At 37.2% G+C, this 17,072-nt stretch overlaps 1 protein-coding gene and 2 long non-coding RNA genes across 4 annotated transcripts; 2 read left to right on the top strand and 1 right to left on the bottom strand.

Moving 5' to 3' along the window:
- Positions 1-275: 275 nt before the first annotated feature.
- LOC147760660 (uncharacterized) lies at positions 276-1,841 on the top strand. Its single transcript, XR_015335541.1, has 3 exons — positions 276-449; positions 862-903; positions 1,331-1,841. It is a non-coding gene; the product is annotated as an uncharacterized LOC147760660 (long non-coding RNA).
- A 1,876-nt stretch (positions 1,842-3,717) lies between these two features.
- On the top strand, positions 3,718-5,281 carry LOC147760661 (uncharacterized). The gene is made up of 3 exons (XR_015335578.1): positions 3,718-3,811; positions 4,319-4,360; positions 4,885-5,281. It is a non-coding gene; the product is annotated as an uncharacterized LOC147760661 (long non-coding RNA).
- Positions 5,282-6,580: 1,299 nt separating this feature from the next.
- LOC106170111 (tetraspanin-9-like) lies at positions 6,581-16,806 on the bottom strand. 2 transcript variants are annotated; one of them, XM_013549854.3, is made up of 9 exons: positions 16,334-16,806; positions 10,077-10,244; positions 9,699-9,792; positions 8,807-8,943; positions 8,377-8,451; positions 7,985-8,110; positions 7,598-7,834; positions 7,288-7,371; positions 6,581-7,124 (listed from the first exon to the last, which is right to left on the bottom strand). In XM_013549854.3, the coding sequence occupies exons 2-9, from the start codon at positions 10,140-10,142 to the stop codon at positions 6,975-6,977; spliced, it is 969 nt and encodes a 322-aa protein (XP_013405308.2). In that variant the 5' UTR covers positions 10,143-10,244; positions 16,334-16,806; the 3' UTR covers positions 6,581-6,974. The 2 variants fall into 2 exon arrangements, with proteins under 2 accessions (XP_013405308.2, XP_086874815.1); XM_087018689.1 differs by lacking the exon at positions 16,334-16,806 and adding an exon at positions 11,652-12,058.
- Positions 16,807-17,072: the final 266 nt, after the last annotated feature.

Raw genomic sequence — 17,072 nt, forward strand, 5'->3', positions numbered from 1 at the left:
ACAATGAACTGGTTCATCAAAAACATTATAAAACTAGTAAAATTTTTTGAAAATATTTCTTAAAATTTTTTTATAAAAACATATATGTATAATTGAAGTGACACCGTAAAGGACCCACCGCTGGATGTTCAGCGGTGAATCCTTTTTACTGCGTAGATGAAACTGATGTTGCTATGATCTGATAAAAATCCAAAATCCTTAGTAGGCCCTATACCCTATAGGTTCTAGATTCCGGTATTGCCAGCTCGATCTTGATTTCATATATAACCCATATCAGCAAAACCGGTAATACTAGTAAAAGCGACTCCATCACAAGGTAAGCCTATATTTAACAAGTCGCAGTCCCCTCATCTTCATTATTGCCCTCGAGACGAATCGAGTTACAGCAACAAGCATGAGGCAAATAGCGATTCTGATGTGTTTTCTAATGCTGCTGGTATTCATCAACGGTATGAACTTAATTCAAATAAGTTTTTTAAATGATACTATCAGTACTCTTTCAAAATATGTAATAACGGTTGCTTTACAATTCACGGCAAAAAGTCTAATATAAGTCTTTTTTAACGTTGGCCTAGTTAATTTATAAATATGATTTATTAAAATCTGTTGATTTTAGTCCATGTAGACCTACATGATTTCTCGTTAAAATGTGAAATAGGCTACAAAATTAAGTCTGTAACCATGGCACCAGAAGTATTTGAAAGGACAGAATGGCAGTTCGGAGGATCAGGGACATACGTCTACCACGTGACGCAGAACTTTCTCTTCAGTTCTCTTTGAAAACGCATTCTTATTTTTAAACATGTAGTTCCCATTAGCAGCTGGCGACTGTAAGCTTCTTTTTCCACATATTTTTTTCAGGCACTGTATGCCAAGTTGCCAAGAGAGATGAAAAGTTCGGAGGTAGGAAACTCCCCATTTGTAATGCCTTAAGTTGAATGTCCCTGTTTTCAGTCAGATAGTTTCCGTATTTATGATTTGGTCGTGTATGCTATACGTGAGTGTGATCATCTTGTAGGCCTAACCTACAGGATATTTACAGAAATTTAATCTTATCCAAATAAGTCAGTTGTGCTGTGAAAACGGTCATGACTAAAATATAATATATTGCAAATATGTGTTAGAATGGAAAGTTAAAGTTTTAACCTTTGTTAATGGCTGGTGCCAGCAGGCAGACTAGCTCAATCCGCAGAAGATATTTTTTTAATTACAAAGTTTGTCCCACCTAATCTGTCTTTTTCGTTTCATACATTTATTTACCTATTTATTCGTTTTCTATGACAGAGAGTCCATTTCATTACCATTAATTTTACTTTCACATTCATGCCAGGCAAGCGTGACCTGAGCGCTTTCCTTTCCAAAGAGCGGGCCAAAGAATTCGCCATCGCACGTGACAGGCGTGCCAGTCAAGGGAACAGCCGCATGAAGCGGGGTCGCCCCTACTGGTACACGGAGTGCATAATCGAAAAGGGCGGAGATTACTGGGTTCCAGAATGTAGCATCGAGAAAGGGAGATAATTCTCTTGAATGAACGTCGAAATCCCAATTTTTTAGTAAACTGGGAAGACTGTCTCTTTTTCTTTTCAAAAATTCTACAATAAGAGCGGATTGCAATGCAATCAGTAGTCTAAAGTTTTTCTTGACGAACCTTGGACCCGAACCTGGGAAGTACGATGAAGTTCGCTTGTTAATAAATGGTAAACTGCTATAATTGTGTCGTTTATTTCATTGCCAAGATTGTGGCTTGTTTTAGCTTTGATTACACATTAAATGATTACCACAGAATAAAAGTCAATTTTCATTTTGAGCAAAGCATTTACAAATTGGATAATTCGTGATTAGATATTCGTTTGTACATTTATTTTATTACATTGGTAATCTTCATTTCAAGGGAAAGAGATAATGTTTATTTTACTTATCTTCTTTCATCATATGAGCCCATAACGACAATAATGTTAGGATGATGAAAAGGATTTGCCAATGTTATCATGATCAACAATTCATCAATGACCTATTACTATTATTGTGTCGACCTTCAAAACAGTGCAAACCATCATGGAGAAATGTATACGATTATGCCACCCAACCGCCCAATATTTTCTTCTGAATGGCGAATCCCCCATTAGTAGGCCTAATTTTGCATCCATCTGGTACGTTATGTGGGGGGCGTCTCGATAGTCCGAAGGTTCATTGGTCCGAAGGTTCATTGGTCCGAAAAGTGGTAACATTTTCATCGATTTTTTAATCAAGGGTTCATTGAACCGAAGGTTCAATAGTGAATATTCGGACCAATGAACCTTCGGACTATTGAACCTTCGGACTATTGCTACGGCCCCCGTTATGTGTGCAGCATAATTTTACACCGTCTGCTGAGCATGTAGAGAAGTTAATGTAACACTCGAACGCGCATACAAATTTATTCCTGCAAAAATGACGAAGATATCGACAAATGCTTCTTTAATAACGAGAGATTTGTTTTCAAGCTATTTCTGTATCATATCCTTTCCATCAAGCACCCCGCACACGGTAAGCGCGCGCCACTTGCTCTTTGCTCAGCAGAGGTGCCTCCCGGGCTGCCCCTATCGGACGCACCGCGAACTGTGGGATCATGTGATTAAGGAAACATTACATATTAGTTTTTTTTCTGAAAGTAATGGCAAATGGTGACCACGTTAATCAATCAGACTAACTATAACTGTGTACATTTTTGTTTACTTCGCTGGGGGCTGCCATTTTTCTTTGTTTCCGGCTACCGGCACATGCGCATTGTTGGCATGGCGTGAGCAATCGGCGCGCACACGCTGAGACATTTGCCTCAATATCAAACACGTGAGATATTTTCAGCCGCGCGAGAGGCAAAAATCTCACCAAAATACCCCCGCAAACGATGAGAAAACGGCGCAGCGCAAGTGGCGCGCGCTAAATGCTCACCGTGTGCGGGCCCCTTCACGCAAACATCTTCAGTAACGCAAGACGTGATACCAACATGGCAAACTGGGCCACTGTAAAGGAGGGACGGACGACAAAAAGAAATGTTCAATCAAAGTAACTTCAGGACCTCGTATAAAGAATTCAAGATAGAAGTAAAAAATCACCAAAACATTCTTATATTAATTAAAAGTGTAAAAAAAAAAAAAACTATTATAAAGGTAAGGCAACACACACACACACACACACACACACACAAAAAAAACATCCAACTTAAAGCATCTGTAATATCTAATAAAATGAACATATGGACTCCTTTCCTCTCTTGCAGATTGTTTTTTAAATAAAATTACTTACTCGACTTACCGACATTGCATGAAAGTTCAGAAGTTCAATTTTTTGTCGAATTTTTAAAACCACACTGCATTTTTCAGATGAATTTTAAAATGGAAAACATCGACTGAACGTTTGCTTTCCTCCCGCGCTTCACTCTCATAAAACAGAGAAATTGCAGTCGTTGTCATTGTTCAAACGTACTTTTTTTCATAAAATCTGCTGGAAGTTGCTAAGGCTTTTTTTTACAGAACATTGCAGCATGATCTACAGTTAAAATAATACAGCCAGAATCAATACAGCCGGGTTACAATAATTTGTAATTGCTTTAGATTTAGCCAACGTTGTGTAATGATGTAGTCTAATCTGGCATTTCATCATTAGCAAATTATCCATTCTCTGCAAATTACTGACTACAGTATAAAAACCTTGAAGTAGTGTGGTTCTCTCATCTTCATTCTTGTCCTCGAGACGCATCGAGTAACCGCAACAAGCATGAAGCGAACGGCTCTTCTTGTGTGTTTTCTTATGCTGCTGGTTGTGAGCAACGGTAAGGATATTTAAATACAAGATATAAATTTAAAAATTCAAATACTGAATTGAATGATGTCACCAGCATTTCAATTCTTGAAAGGGGTTGCTTTATAATTTACGCCAAGCTGATCTGAATGCACGTGTTTTTCTAAACATATCTACAGTAGTTCTAATATGGTCTGTTGATAGAGTCGATTTACAGTACACGACTTCGCGTTTTGGAAATAAGATTTCGAAAACAAGCCCAAATTGAGTTTTTTTTTTTTTTTTTTTTTTTTGTTACCTTGGCAACAGATATTTTGAGTGGAAAAATGCTGATTAGGGTCGAGGGTGGGACTAAAGTTGCGCACAGGATAAAAAAGGAATGCATTTTTGAGCCCTGGCACATTATATGTGATACCTAATTAGCCACCCTGAAATCAGCATAGTTTTTGAAAACGCCCATCTTTGCTGTGATGGAAACCCCTGTGCCTATAAGCAACTGTTGACCTAAAACTTCTGTAATCACGTATTTTTTTTTCAGCTACGGTGTGCCAGGTTGCCAAGAGAGATGAAAAGCTTAGAGGTAGGGAGACTCCACATTTGCAATGCCTCAACTTCAATGTGGCCATTCAGGCCCGTAGCCAGCAATTTCAAAAGGGGGGTTCTTTTTCTGAAAAAGTGGACCTTTTCCCATAAAACTTCATGTACCTAGATCAAATTTTACCCAGAGTGGACCTTTTCCCAGCAAAAGGGGCTGTTCTTTCGAACCCCCCGAACCCCCCCTGGCTACGGGCCTGCCATTTTCAGTCAGATATTTCTTTACTGTATAAATAATATGGGTTGTATGCGTGTATGTTTTACCAAGGAGGTTACGTTTTATGTTTGCTTGTTTTTTAATTAGCAACCTAACTCAAAAGTCATGCACGGGTTTTAATAAAACGGGTTCCAGGAAAAGTCAAAAACGAATTAACTTAAAATTAATTAGATTTTTTTTTTCAGTGAACCAATTATTAATCAATTGATAAAGTGAATTGAGCTGCTTTTACTTTTTGATTTATTCTCAATAGAAGAATTACACTATATATTTTATTCTTCTTGTCCTGTCAGGTGCAGATGTGCACGACATGAACGCTTTCCCTTCCCAAAAGCGGGCCTATGACGATGCCAGCGTACGCGAGAAGCGTGCAGTCACCTATAACAACCCCTAGAACCAGATAATGTACGGCGAATCTCCAGGTTGAAAAGTAAATGGAAATGACTGCCTCTGGTATTGCATTTCTCTCTGTGTGCAACATAACTATGCAAACGACAAAAACATCCTATTTATAGATATTAATCGCAGTGCTGTTATCCAAACATTCCCCCCACTTTCTTCCGTCGAAGATTCGAGAAAATTTGGAGCAAGTTTCCATGCAATCAATAGCCTATTTTTATCTTGACAAAGCCTGGATCTGAACCTGGAGGTTATGATGAATTTCGCCTGTTAATAAATGGTAAACTGCTATTATTGTGTCGTGTGTTTGGAGATGATGTCGTGTCTTGTTTTAGTTCTTATTTAAGCTTTAAATAATAACCGCGTGTAAAATACCGATTTTCATTTCGTGCAGAGCAAATTGGAACAATCCATTATTAGATATTGGTTTGTAAATTTATTTTACTGATTGGCAATTCTCATTTAAATGTTATTTAAAAATACGACCCCAGAAAATTAATAAGTTGTAAATGATGAAAAATTATTAATAACCACTGAATTAACGATTTATCAAATCTTTGGACTTCCTTAAGTGTAATGAATTATAAATAGCGTAAAATTATTTCAATAAGAGCAGAATTATTCGTACGCCGCATCTTGACCCTGTCTGCGGAAAAACTTGCCATTGAAACACTATTATATTGTCTTCGTTTCATTGCAAGATGCTGTTTTTTTAGCTCTGTTTAAAGCTTGAAATAATAAATGCAAAAAATGAGCGATTATCATTTCGTGCAGAGCATTTACAAATGAGAATAACTCGTGATAAAATATTCGTTTTTACATTTATTTAACTGATTGCCAATTTTCATTTAAATATTATTTACAAAACACGAGCACAGAAAAATAATTTAGAAATGATGAAAAAACATTTAATAAGCGTCGAATTAACGATTAATCAAATATGTGATTATGCTGACTCTAAAAATAGTACAAACCATCTGGACGAATTATATTACAGAGATACAAATTCAGATATACATTTAATTATGTCCCGTGTCAATCTAAATTGAAATAATGCAATGTTCATGCAATATGATGCGTTCCTGACGCACTAGTCTCACGCACACCACAATGCCCATCTCAAAATACAGTATATCGTACTAAAGACAGTTGCACTTGCTTTTGCGTATTAAATTTTACATAGCGTGGAGAGGTTTCCATAAGAGCAAAAATAGTCCAGTTTTCCCCTTAAAGGCGTGTTTTGTGAGAAACAACTTGAACCCCGTGCTGAAGAAGCATGTGGTTGTAACGTGTGTGTGTGTGCGTGTACAAAAGTACATATAAATACATGTATAAGTTCATTCTGACAAAAATGGTGAACATGTCTGCGAAATCTTCATTATTAACTGGAGACTTGTTTACAACTTATTTCCGTACCATTAGGCAGACGCCAAGGTAGACATGAATCAAACTTTGCGAGCCGAAAACACGAATGAAAATAAGAATCGTATGATCACAGTCAAATAAAATAGATTTATAAATCGAGCGCGGTGCACTACCACGTTTCTTGCAACTTCTGCTGCAGGGAGATCACCGCTACAATATAAAGCCGTAATATTTATACAAAAGCAACCCACTTTGACTGTATATCACAGTCCTCTGACCAACTCTGGTTTTCTTTAATTTATAACAAGTGCTATCCTTCGCGTACTAAAACAAGAAATACCATAAAAGACTAATAATAAAACATCAAATTACAATAAAACACTAATGAGTTGGTAGAATAATAATTTGTTGGCATACAAGTTTAAAACTTATTGAAATCACAAATGTAATATTCTGTTGGAACATTCCATCATTTTTAGTAAGAGTGTAAGTCACATTACTCCGCCATACTGGAGACGCCTACGTATTTGGCTGAAAGAATTCATAAGGCAATTTTTACTGGATATGCTTAATAATGTGAATACGTTGTCATTGTGTGCGTACAGAAATCACTGGCTCGTCAGCTCGAGGTCTTCGCTGCGGGTTCCGCTACTGGAGGCGGTTTGGCCGGTTGTGTCGTTTCGGCCGGTTTTGTCGGTTCGGCCGGTCTTATCTTTTTCTCGTTGTTGAATGCCGAACAGAGGAAGCAAGACAACACGACCACGCCCAACTGAAAACAAAACGAATGCGGTAAAGTGATTGTTGTCAGTGATCGTAAGTTTATTTGTCAGGTCTTGTTAGCTTTTAATGTGCAAGGGGCTAATTTTGATTTTTGCTCCTACAAATATTTAAGGCTCTTTGTGTATTTTTGCCTTGTAATTTTTTTTTTTTACCTCCACTGCACCCACGGCTATGCCGACCCCCATAAGCAGTTCACTATTGGACAGAAGGGCATCTTTCAGTGCCTGGTAACAACCCTGTAAGAAGAGAGCAATGAAATTTTTATTTCGTTTTTTATATTTACAAGTTATCATTGCAATGACAGAATGATTTGATTGCAATGAAAGAATTATTTAATAATCTACACAACTGTTATGAGATATTGAATGTTTAATCCACCCCAAGAATGTCTTTCTCAACTGTTGCGATTTTGTAATTTCCACTAATGATTTGGAGTGAACTGTACGTGATTACGAAGTTTACCTTTTCTATGTTGGCATTAGTTGTGTTCGGATTAACGAGACACGAGATGTCGACGGGTGTGACGTCAGGGAATTGCCCGTTCATCTTGCAGCAAGAGGGCGCCAGCTCCAGGCGCTGCGTTGCGTTGGGGGTGTTCAGAAGATAGTTCAGTTGTAGAGTGAAGTTATCTGAAACGTTGCGGTTCCATTGTGTTGCGTAATGTAGGTCTGTGTAATTGTTGATCCCGCAGCAATTAAACTGAAAAACAGAAAGATATCACAAAATTAAATAAAAGTTCACCATTCTTTAAGGCTTTACAACAATTGTACTAACATGACTGCCGATCGATCGATTTCAGCCCGACTTATTTATAAAGGTAGTAAAATTAGATAGTTACAATATGCCTACCGAGATTTGTAAAAAGCTCCATCCGAGGGACAATGCGCCCATATTGTCGGTGCTAATGGGGATGGGAAGACCTTGGAAATCATTCACCAGGGTTACATTGAGCCAGTCTTTTAACTGCTGATCGACCTGAAAAATATGTTGTTTTCAGTTTTTGTTTTATTTTTTGGTTTATATTTATACTCTCTCTCTCTTTGCTTCTTTTTTGCTGCTGACACTGTTATATCTAACTACCTACTACTATTACTACTAATACGACAGCACATTATCATTAAAACAATAAAATATGTCGTAAAATATGTAGCATTTCTCTATACGTACACGAATCCAGTGCATGCCACAATTCAGTGAGACGTACAGTACAGCTAGCACAATGCGATGATACTCTGGCTTACCTTGTCTTCTATGACGAAGAAAAGCACAACTAACACAATTTCCACAATCAGCAACAGCGCCACGATGCCTGCATACTGAAAACATTGAAAACTATACGATTACAAAATATGGCGGTTACAAGAAATGATTTCAAAGAAAGAAATGCTTTCATTATTCAACGAAACGACGATAATTTGATTGTCGCAGTGTCCACGGTATTCAGAACGATGAGCTTGTAGTTGCTAGGGGATAAGAGAAACAAAATGATAATTAAACTTAATTCTAAATACCTTCTTTTATCTTGTATATTGTGCATTTAGAGTTCTGAAACAATATAACACGGTTCTCCTAAAACATACAAGATAATTTCGCTTACAATCCCTTCAATTCACATTTGTAGTGGCACTTCACTGTATAAACTTTTTCTTACAAATATCTACGTATACTTACAAAGTCTATCATGCAGACGGACTTGCAGATGGCCCCGCAACAACCCAGAAAACCCAGGATAAGAACCAGCGCCCCCACGCCAATGAGGACGTACGCCCCCGACTTAAGAATCTCGCCTATAGGGAGCGAGTCTGCGCCTAAAATATGGATATTACAATTGTCTTTATGGAAAACTATTTTAATAATTAAAACTGAATGGATTTAATTGTGTGCACTTTATGTTTGTGTTCATTGGATGAATGGAGAAAAACTTTCGGATATATTGTAATATTAAACTACAGAACATGAAGTGACCATTTGGCTCACCTTATAACTACAATAATACATGGACTGCAGTCAGTTTTCACTTTCACATTAAAAGCGCTCTTTGTAAACAGTTTGAGCTTTTATCGTAAAAATCGGTTGTACATCATTTAGAATGATAAATTGAAAAATGAAAATCCAAAATTCATTTGCTGCATTTTTATGCAAAACCAAAATGATAGGGGTAGACGAGACCGTTCAATTGGCTTGATGAACATAAAGAAAATGGTAGTCTTACATGTATTAAGTTCATTTTATTGAAATACGAAATGTCTCTATGTAAAATTGACAAGAATGGTTTGTATGAGTAAATGCTTGGGGGATGGGGGGGGGGGGGAGGGGGTTGGAACATCCATTAGTTGTAATTTGCTCCCCCTCCCCCCCCCCCCCCCCCCCCCCGGATCCAGGATACGCTCGCTTTTTAAAAGCATATCTTTTCACGAATGATTACAATCTGTGACGTATACTTTTATGAGAGCGTTATTATATAATACATTATTATATAATACGATTTAAAATATGCATTAATTAGTGAATAATGTCAAAACATATCTTACAAAGTATGCACTAGTGACTGTTGCCGTCTTACCTATAGGGTTCAGTAAAGGTGCTAATGTAGAGCTTAACGTATCACCACCAAACAACACGAACAGAGCGGCAGCAAGGAGTCCGGCCCCGAGAAGCTAAACAAAAATAAATAGAATATAGCTTCAAGTAAATTTTACGGACTTGGCTAAACTGGTCTAATATTCTTTTAATTTTTCGTCGTTTTTCCCAAACTTGTGTCAAACTGTTTCAAAAATTCAGTGATGTTCTTGATGAAAATCCAGACAAAGACACAAGATTTTAATAACTCGCCCATTTTTTGACACATTTGTTCATTTTTCTGACATATTCGTTTATGTAAGCCCTTGCTGTCACAGCTCGTTGATTTTGCTGCCTTAAAACACTTTCCCCGGTAACTTACAGCAAAAATGATATTGAGGATGACCAGGAAGACCCGGATGCAGTTCATTCCGCCGCTGAGCGCCATGTTTGTTGGAGGCGTGCGCAGGCGGACGGTTTTGGTGCAGACGATTTGAGAGTTTCTTTATCCAACTGAAAGTCCACAATCAGCCTACATGGCAGTGACAGTCTGGAAAGAAAATGAAAAAGAACTGAAATTTTTTCGAGCCAATATCAAATTCATATAATCAAAATAAATTGTAAATAAATAGCCTTTCCAGTGACAGATGAAGTCTGTCATAGACTGAATTTAAGTTCTCGAACTGACATACGGATCGTGCCGAACAAAAAGGCAAGGGGACTTGTGGTTCGCAATATATGCTGCGGTGCTCGCAACAAGAATTTTAACGATCGCATCCATGAAATCGTAATTTGGCGTTCGCAACCACAAACCTGCGGCTTGAAATCACGAAAGACGGGCGTGATCTACCTGTAGTTACTAGCTGATACGGTTAAACACGGATAGCCGACTACGCAATGTCGACTAAGCGATATTGGTCCAAAATCTTTTTGCTAACGATTGGTTCATAATAAATATAGTGCAGTTACATAAAGATGCTGTAGTCAACAATATAAAGACAACAACAAAGGTTTAGTTTTAATGAAAATAGAAAAAAAAGGGTAGGATCTTTGGGATCTTTGAAAAAAACGAAGTTGTCTCTAACAAGATTTTAAAAATATTTTCCCGTCGCTACTGTATGCGTGCATGAATATTTGACTATGGATTAAGTAACACAAACCTTTATTATCTCACGTGAAACGCGGGAGGGCACACTGCGCCTCTTCAGCCAGTTAACACACCTGTTAACACGATTAATCTGTATAGTTACATGTCGCTATCTATATTTAATCACAATGTAAACACACGTTTTTTTTTTTTCGGGTAAATGCTGGTTTGATAGAGTCTCAAAGTTGATGAGTAGGCATATATATATATATATATATATATATATATATATATATATATATATATATATATATATATATATATATATATATATATATTAATACGGAAGAGTGAATAGTACACGTTAAATGAGAGGCACTCCTATGGCTATTGCATTTTTATATAGAGCTGACCATAAGGCCCATTTATACCGTAAAAGGCACTAATAAAATTATTAATATTATGGTGTGTAAAAATGTGATCAAGCATTTCATTTTTCACTCTGCGTCTCACTTATATCTAACTTAGATTATTTTATTTTACTATTTTACAAACAACACAATACTAACACCATCACCCCTCAAACACATACATTAGTGTTAGGAATGGTTCGTCCTTGATCCAACATTTTAGGAAGACGCTAGTTCTAAAAATACCTGTATCCGCAGTACCCTCTATACGCTATATTGAAGTCATATTTGAGTTATTTATTTTGACGTATAATCCTTAAAAGATTTTTGCCGTATGGGACGTATCTTATTAAAAAAGGAAAAAAAGAAGTCGCTGCGGTGATACAACTATTATGAAATGAAAGGGCTATTTATAACAGCAGAGACTAATTTTAAGCAGTCTAGACACATGTAAACTTACCCTATGACTCTGATGATCAAAGTCAGAGCATTTGTTATATATCCCTGTTATAAGCCCAGTGAATACTAGTACACGTAGGTTTCAGTGCAGATAAGATTCAGGCGATGAAATTAACTCCACAGCACGCTAACAAACTAAGCAGTTCGAATTAATTGCAATCCGGTCGTGGGTCTACGCGAGTCTCCGTTTCTCTCTATCTTCCCCGGTTAATATGATACGAGAATTGTTTATATAATACGAAAACTTGCTGAAACTTGTATTATTTACACTTTGACTTCTGGTGGAGATACCGTATATAAATCCCCCTGTATATATCCAAATATCAATCAACGCCAGAGGTTCAATCAATATTCAAAAATCCCAATCGCCTTTTACTGTTCAATTCTTCTAGTTTTGTGTTGGCAGACTTTCCAACATAGGTATGGTATAAATCGACGTAAAATGCACCTTATATTGCCTGGAAACCCTGTTTTTTAGCGTGTTCTGAAAATGCTGATCTTCGTTGAGGACAGCGTGGGAAATAGGTAGAATTAGTCACCTTTCTTCAATTAATCCCGAAAATGTCTTCCTGAAATAACTTCGAGTTACAATAACCTTTTAAGTCGCAGGTGCAAACGTCTGAGAGTTACTACTGCCAAATATTTGTAAATCCAAGACTTATTAATTGGAAAGATGTTCCTTTCGGTATACCAGTCAGTTCTCGGACTGAATCTGCAGTTGATCGCAAAATAGGACGCGATATCGGGGTTGTGGGGGTCTTGACCGTTTTTGTGCCCAGGTAAAGCTACTTTCTATCACCTGCAGTTCGGGGTTTACTAGCAAATACAACCGGAGGGTCAATATTGAATTCTGCTCCGATTTGAGGAAGTTACATTTAAATTAACAAAGCCACCAATCTGTTTGGTGATAAATATAAATGTTTATCCTTTGAGCGAATAAGCAAGAGTCGCAAACAAGATAGACATTCATAAATTCTATACCGCAGCTAGTAAAAGTGTTTTCGATAATAGACACGAAATTAAGTAAATAAAATCGTCATTAGGTGCTATGTACTTTAAAGAAAAATATTTTCATTTGGACTCTTGGTGGGACACTGGTTGACCACGGCTACGACCGGGGTTGTTTTAATCATCGGCCCTCCAGTCCTGGCTCTCTCTCTCTCTCTCTCTCTCTCTCTCTCTCTCTCACACACACACACACACACACGCCCGCGCTCTGGCAAGAAAAAAAGATACAAATGACCAATTTCGTCATCAGTGGTTCCCGAGTATTAACAGATCACAACTGTCACCCTGTACACAGAAATACTCCACTGGCGTTTAAAATATATTTCGTATACATGGCCAAGCCGATTAAAATGTTATTTATGGTTCAGGTACTCTGGCCTTACAAAAAATCTTAAATGGGTGATAAGGCAGCTTCTCATCACTGGGTGGCTATGGTAATGTGTGCAAAATGCAGTTGCTATGAAAACTTTTTAAACACTGCATATCTTCTATGCAGAGTGGAAATCAGCTCATAAGGGGCTAAAGCCAATGCTGTATATTGTTTAAGATGTTCGGTCTTAGAAAGAACAACACAAGGTAATAAAGGAAGAATGTTAAAGCCCCTAGGAAATGAAGGTGTATCCAAGGTAGTTAGCAATGCACTGACTATGATAAATGGCGTCCACGATATAAAGGAATTTGAACAATATTGGTATTTACCCGCAGGAAAAATAAACATTGTTGAAACTTATATGATTTCATAAAGAGTCATTAGAGGGTGGATTGGATAAGCTGAATTAATTAGATTCTCAAGAGGTTGGTATATTCCTAAGTGGAAAAAGGTATTTCTTTAATAAATTTTTGCAGTGTGTGTGTGTGTGTGTGTGTGTGTGCGCGCGCGCGCGTATGTTTGCATGCGTGTGTTTGCATGCGCGCGAGGGGGGGGGAAAGAGGTCAGGGGCGAAAGAGAGAGGCACAGATTTTAAATTAACTACTGTAAAATAAATGGACGGGGGTCTTCAAAGCCCATATATACAGAATTAATCAATCAATTAATAACAGCAACGCTCTTTTCTATCGTAGCTTGTTAGATATTGAAATCTCCTCAATTACCGCAACTTCGATATATTTGACTTGCATGTATTACTCCCCGGATACTATCTACAGCAAAATGTCATTTTAAGCATAAAGGGTGATATAACAAGCGGGAGTCAAGAAACTTGATCAATAAAGGATATGGGTGTATTAAATAAATGCGTTTTTGAATATTTGCACGACTATATAAATGACGTAGGCTGCCGCTGGTGATTTCGTATTGCTTGAGTATGATTTTTACAAGATGTTCTTCGTTTCTTTATTATTCAGTAACAAAACCTGCTTAGTTTTTCACTAACTTATGAATTAAGCCAAAGCTTAATGAATCATTTTTTCAAAGAGTCTCTCTCCCTCCTTCTCTCTCTCCCTCTCTTTCTTTTATTAACTCTTAATTTTCCATATTTCCCATTTGGTATTAATGTAATTGAAAAAAAAAAAAGAAATATCACCATATCTTTCCGGCTTATCTTTTATTCAGGTCTCAGCATCACGCATCCAATGTCAGTAAGGCCACACTTTTTTAATTTTATGGATGACATCCTGCGCGCGCATGGATTTTCGCCCGTTCTCCAAAAAAAAAAAAAAAAAAAAAGCCCCCCCCCAGCCCCCAACGAAGTCGGTTGTCGCAAACGTTGTTATTGCAAGGAAATGAGCTTTCTGCGCATGCGTATTTTCGCCACGTGGAAATGCGGCCACTTTGCTGTCAAATTCATCTCTAGGATTACTTTCAAATTACACAACAATAAAAGTCATAAAGAGAACGGGCGCCATCGTTTTGGATTGGTATGCCATTGATATTGGGCATGGAGATATCACCTTTTTACAATTGTGCGAAAGGCTGGCGGCGGCCGAAACATTTCTGTGACATTCTGTAAAAAGCAGCACATTAATACCAGGTTTTCTGTAGCGAAAAAAGGGTCGACAAGGGCGTCGAGGTATTTGGTGGGCTGAAGGTCGGACAGGCCACCTGACAGTTTAGCTGCTTCGTGTGAGTTGAAGTTGATAAAATGGCATCGTCTGAAATGACCTTTAATAGATTTGGTAGTATTAAGCATATCTTTGCATCATTTTTTAAACATTTCTGTGAAGTGTTCAAAATGTTTTAATATTCTGAGAATACAAATAAAGACACACTGTTTGATTGATATTTGTCTTATTGATTGCTATACCAAATGAATGCATGAAATAACCTTAAATAGTTTTGGTAATATGAAGTATATCAATTCATGATTTTTTTTTTTACATTTCTACGAAGTATTCACAATGCTTTAATATTTTGAGAGCATGGATAAAGACATATTGTTAGTTTGATACGTGTTTCTGTGGTTAAATTTGTGTTTCCAGCTGTGTACTGACAGCATTCCTTTACTTAAGCAGTTTTTTTTTTTTTTTGGACTGTTTTTTTTTTTTTTCGCCCTCTCGCACCAATTTTGGGGTACCCAGAGGATGTCATCCATAAAAATAAAAAAGTGTGGCCTAAATAGAATAGGGGCCTTTCCGATATGACAATCTCAACATCGCCAGGAAATCACAAGCCATATTTTTTTTAATTAAAAAAAATGGCGTCCGTCTGGATGCATGTGTTTTTTTATGTACAGACACATCTTTTTTAGATTTCCATAAGTTCCCTATAACTTTGCCTACATAACTATGTCTTGTCAATGCGATTTGTTACTTTTAATATAATACTGCAGTATTTTGTATATATATCTTCGATTGTACTGTAATTTTGAATAGGAAAATATTCCATTTAATTTAGAACAGTTGATCTAGAATGTCACACCAGTAAAATTCAATGTTAACATGCCTACTAAAGTTTTGCCTATTAGATGCCTCAAAAACAAACACAGAAACCAATTTTTAAGGCGAGACTCTTATGACCAAAATTGACCAATCTCTATGCAGGCAATTTTTTAATATTCATAACGTTATTTAACTTGCTATCCAGATATTCATATAAAACAATTATTTTCATGATATTGCGAAGAAATGTGCGGAAGCCTATTGCTTTTAATATCTTTATCAAGTTTAAGATGAAATATATTTTCACCGAAAAATATTAAGTTAGAGAAAATTTAAGGCATACATACTCAAATAATCGACGGCTTTCACAGAATCAAAGATAGTCATAGACAGCTTAAACCGTAAAAATTCGACCGATCTAAAAGAGGTATTAGTGAAATTTTACTTCATGTCGGAGGCAAATATGTGTACATAAATGTTGGTCCCAAATGTCTTACCAAATAAATAAATAAAATCTCACCGCAGCTGTCGTAGTGGGCATATGCCCTTTACTGATTTGGTTTTAAATCGACGAATATCAATTTATTAGTGAATTCATTATAATTAAGCGGCATGCATGACTGATATCAAGACGTGAATAGCAATTTCTTTTATAGTATACTCCAAGGAATCAGATTAAACATAAATGCATCACGTTCAACGTAAATAGTCGTAATCAGAAGCTGTCAGTTGTCAAAGTTCGCTCGTGCAGATTGGCGACTCCCTTATAAAACTCCTCTTTCGGATTTAAAAAAATCTCCCCTACCCGGAAACGGGATTTCTTTCACGCGCCACAAACATCTTTCAAGTGCCACTTACCCCCTTAGTTTTTGGTAATGCACCCTTATTCCGGCGACCTTGTTCTACCTTGTGGCTGCGTCACAACTGCAGTCTTTTCCACAAATTGTCATCTTTGCTCAGCATTCGCAACTCTCGTGTTAAAACGGTGGCCAATCACAACGTCAATGTTTGCTCTTCTTTGTGTGCCCGCGATAAGAGTTAATGAAGCTAGCATAGCGAGCGAAGTATGGGTGGTTTTCGCCGGAGATTAAAACTAAGTGCGAGCCGCGACCGGCCGCGTTCCTCCGCATTAATTATACACCTAGCCAGGGTCAATAATTTATAGGCTCGCTTTCCTGGGACTCAAATTTAATTTGCAAAGGCGGGGAAAAGAGCAATATAAAGAAAAAACACGGCGCCTTTCGTTCTTGACTGAAATTGGAGCATCATCTAATTTCTATATTTAGTTTGAAATGGGGTAGTGATTTGATTTTGTAACTTGATGCGTATCAGTGAAATTTGCTCCACAAGATCTGATCAAGCCTTTCTTCTCATTTGGAGAGTTTAAAAGCATGCCTTTCACACCTATTCGCTACCCCTTTTGCCGTCCTCTGGTTATAAAGAAATATATTTTCTTTCAATCTCCGTAGAGCCACGCATCAGTAAGCAAATGCGACAGGTGAGGTTTTGATTTCATCGAAGCCCTGGCTGTTTAGGCCGAAAGAATATTTAGAACGAATGGCAAAAAAAGTAAAACCTTTTTTTAACTTTTTCATGA

This window comes from Lingula anatina, chromosome 7 (assembly GCF_051362555.1).
Source record: "Lingula anatina isolate TDL-2025a chromosome 7, LinAna3.0, whole genome shotgun sequence".
NCBI classification, from domain to species: Eukaryota; Metazoa; Brachiopoda; class Lingulata; order Lingulida; family Lingulidae; genus Lingula; species Lingula anatina.

Bases quoted from the DNA above. Each gene is read 5' to 3' on its own strand.
- LOC106170111 (XM_013549854.3), bottom strand. From the start codon at position 10,142: ATGGCGCTCAGCGGCGGAATGAACTGCATCCGGGTCTTCCTGGTCATC. The intron at 9,793-10,076 runs GTAAGTTACCGG...ATTTTTGTTTAG, and splicing joins TCCTCAATATCATTTTTGCT to CTTCTCGGGGCCGGACTCCT. The intron at 7,372-7,597 runs GTAAACTTCGTA...CTCTTCTTACAG, and splicing joins CTAATGCCAACATAGAAAAG to GGTTGTTACCAGGCACTGAA.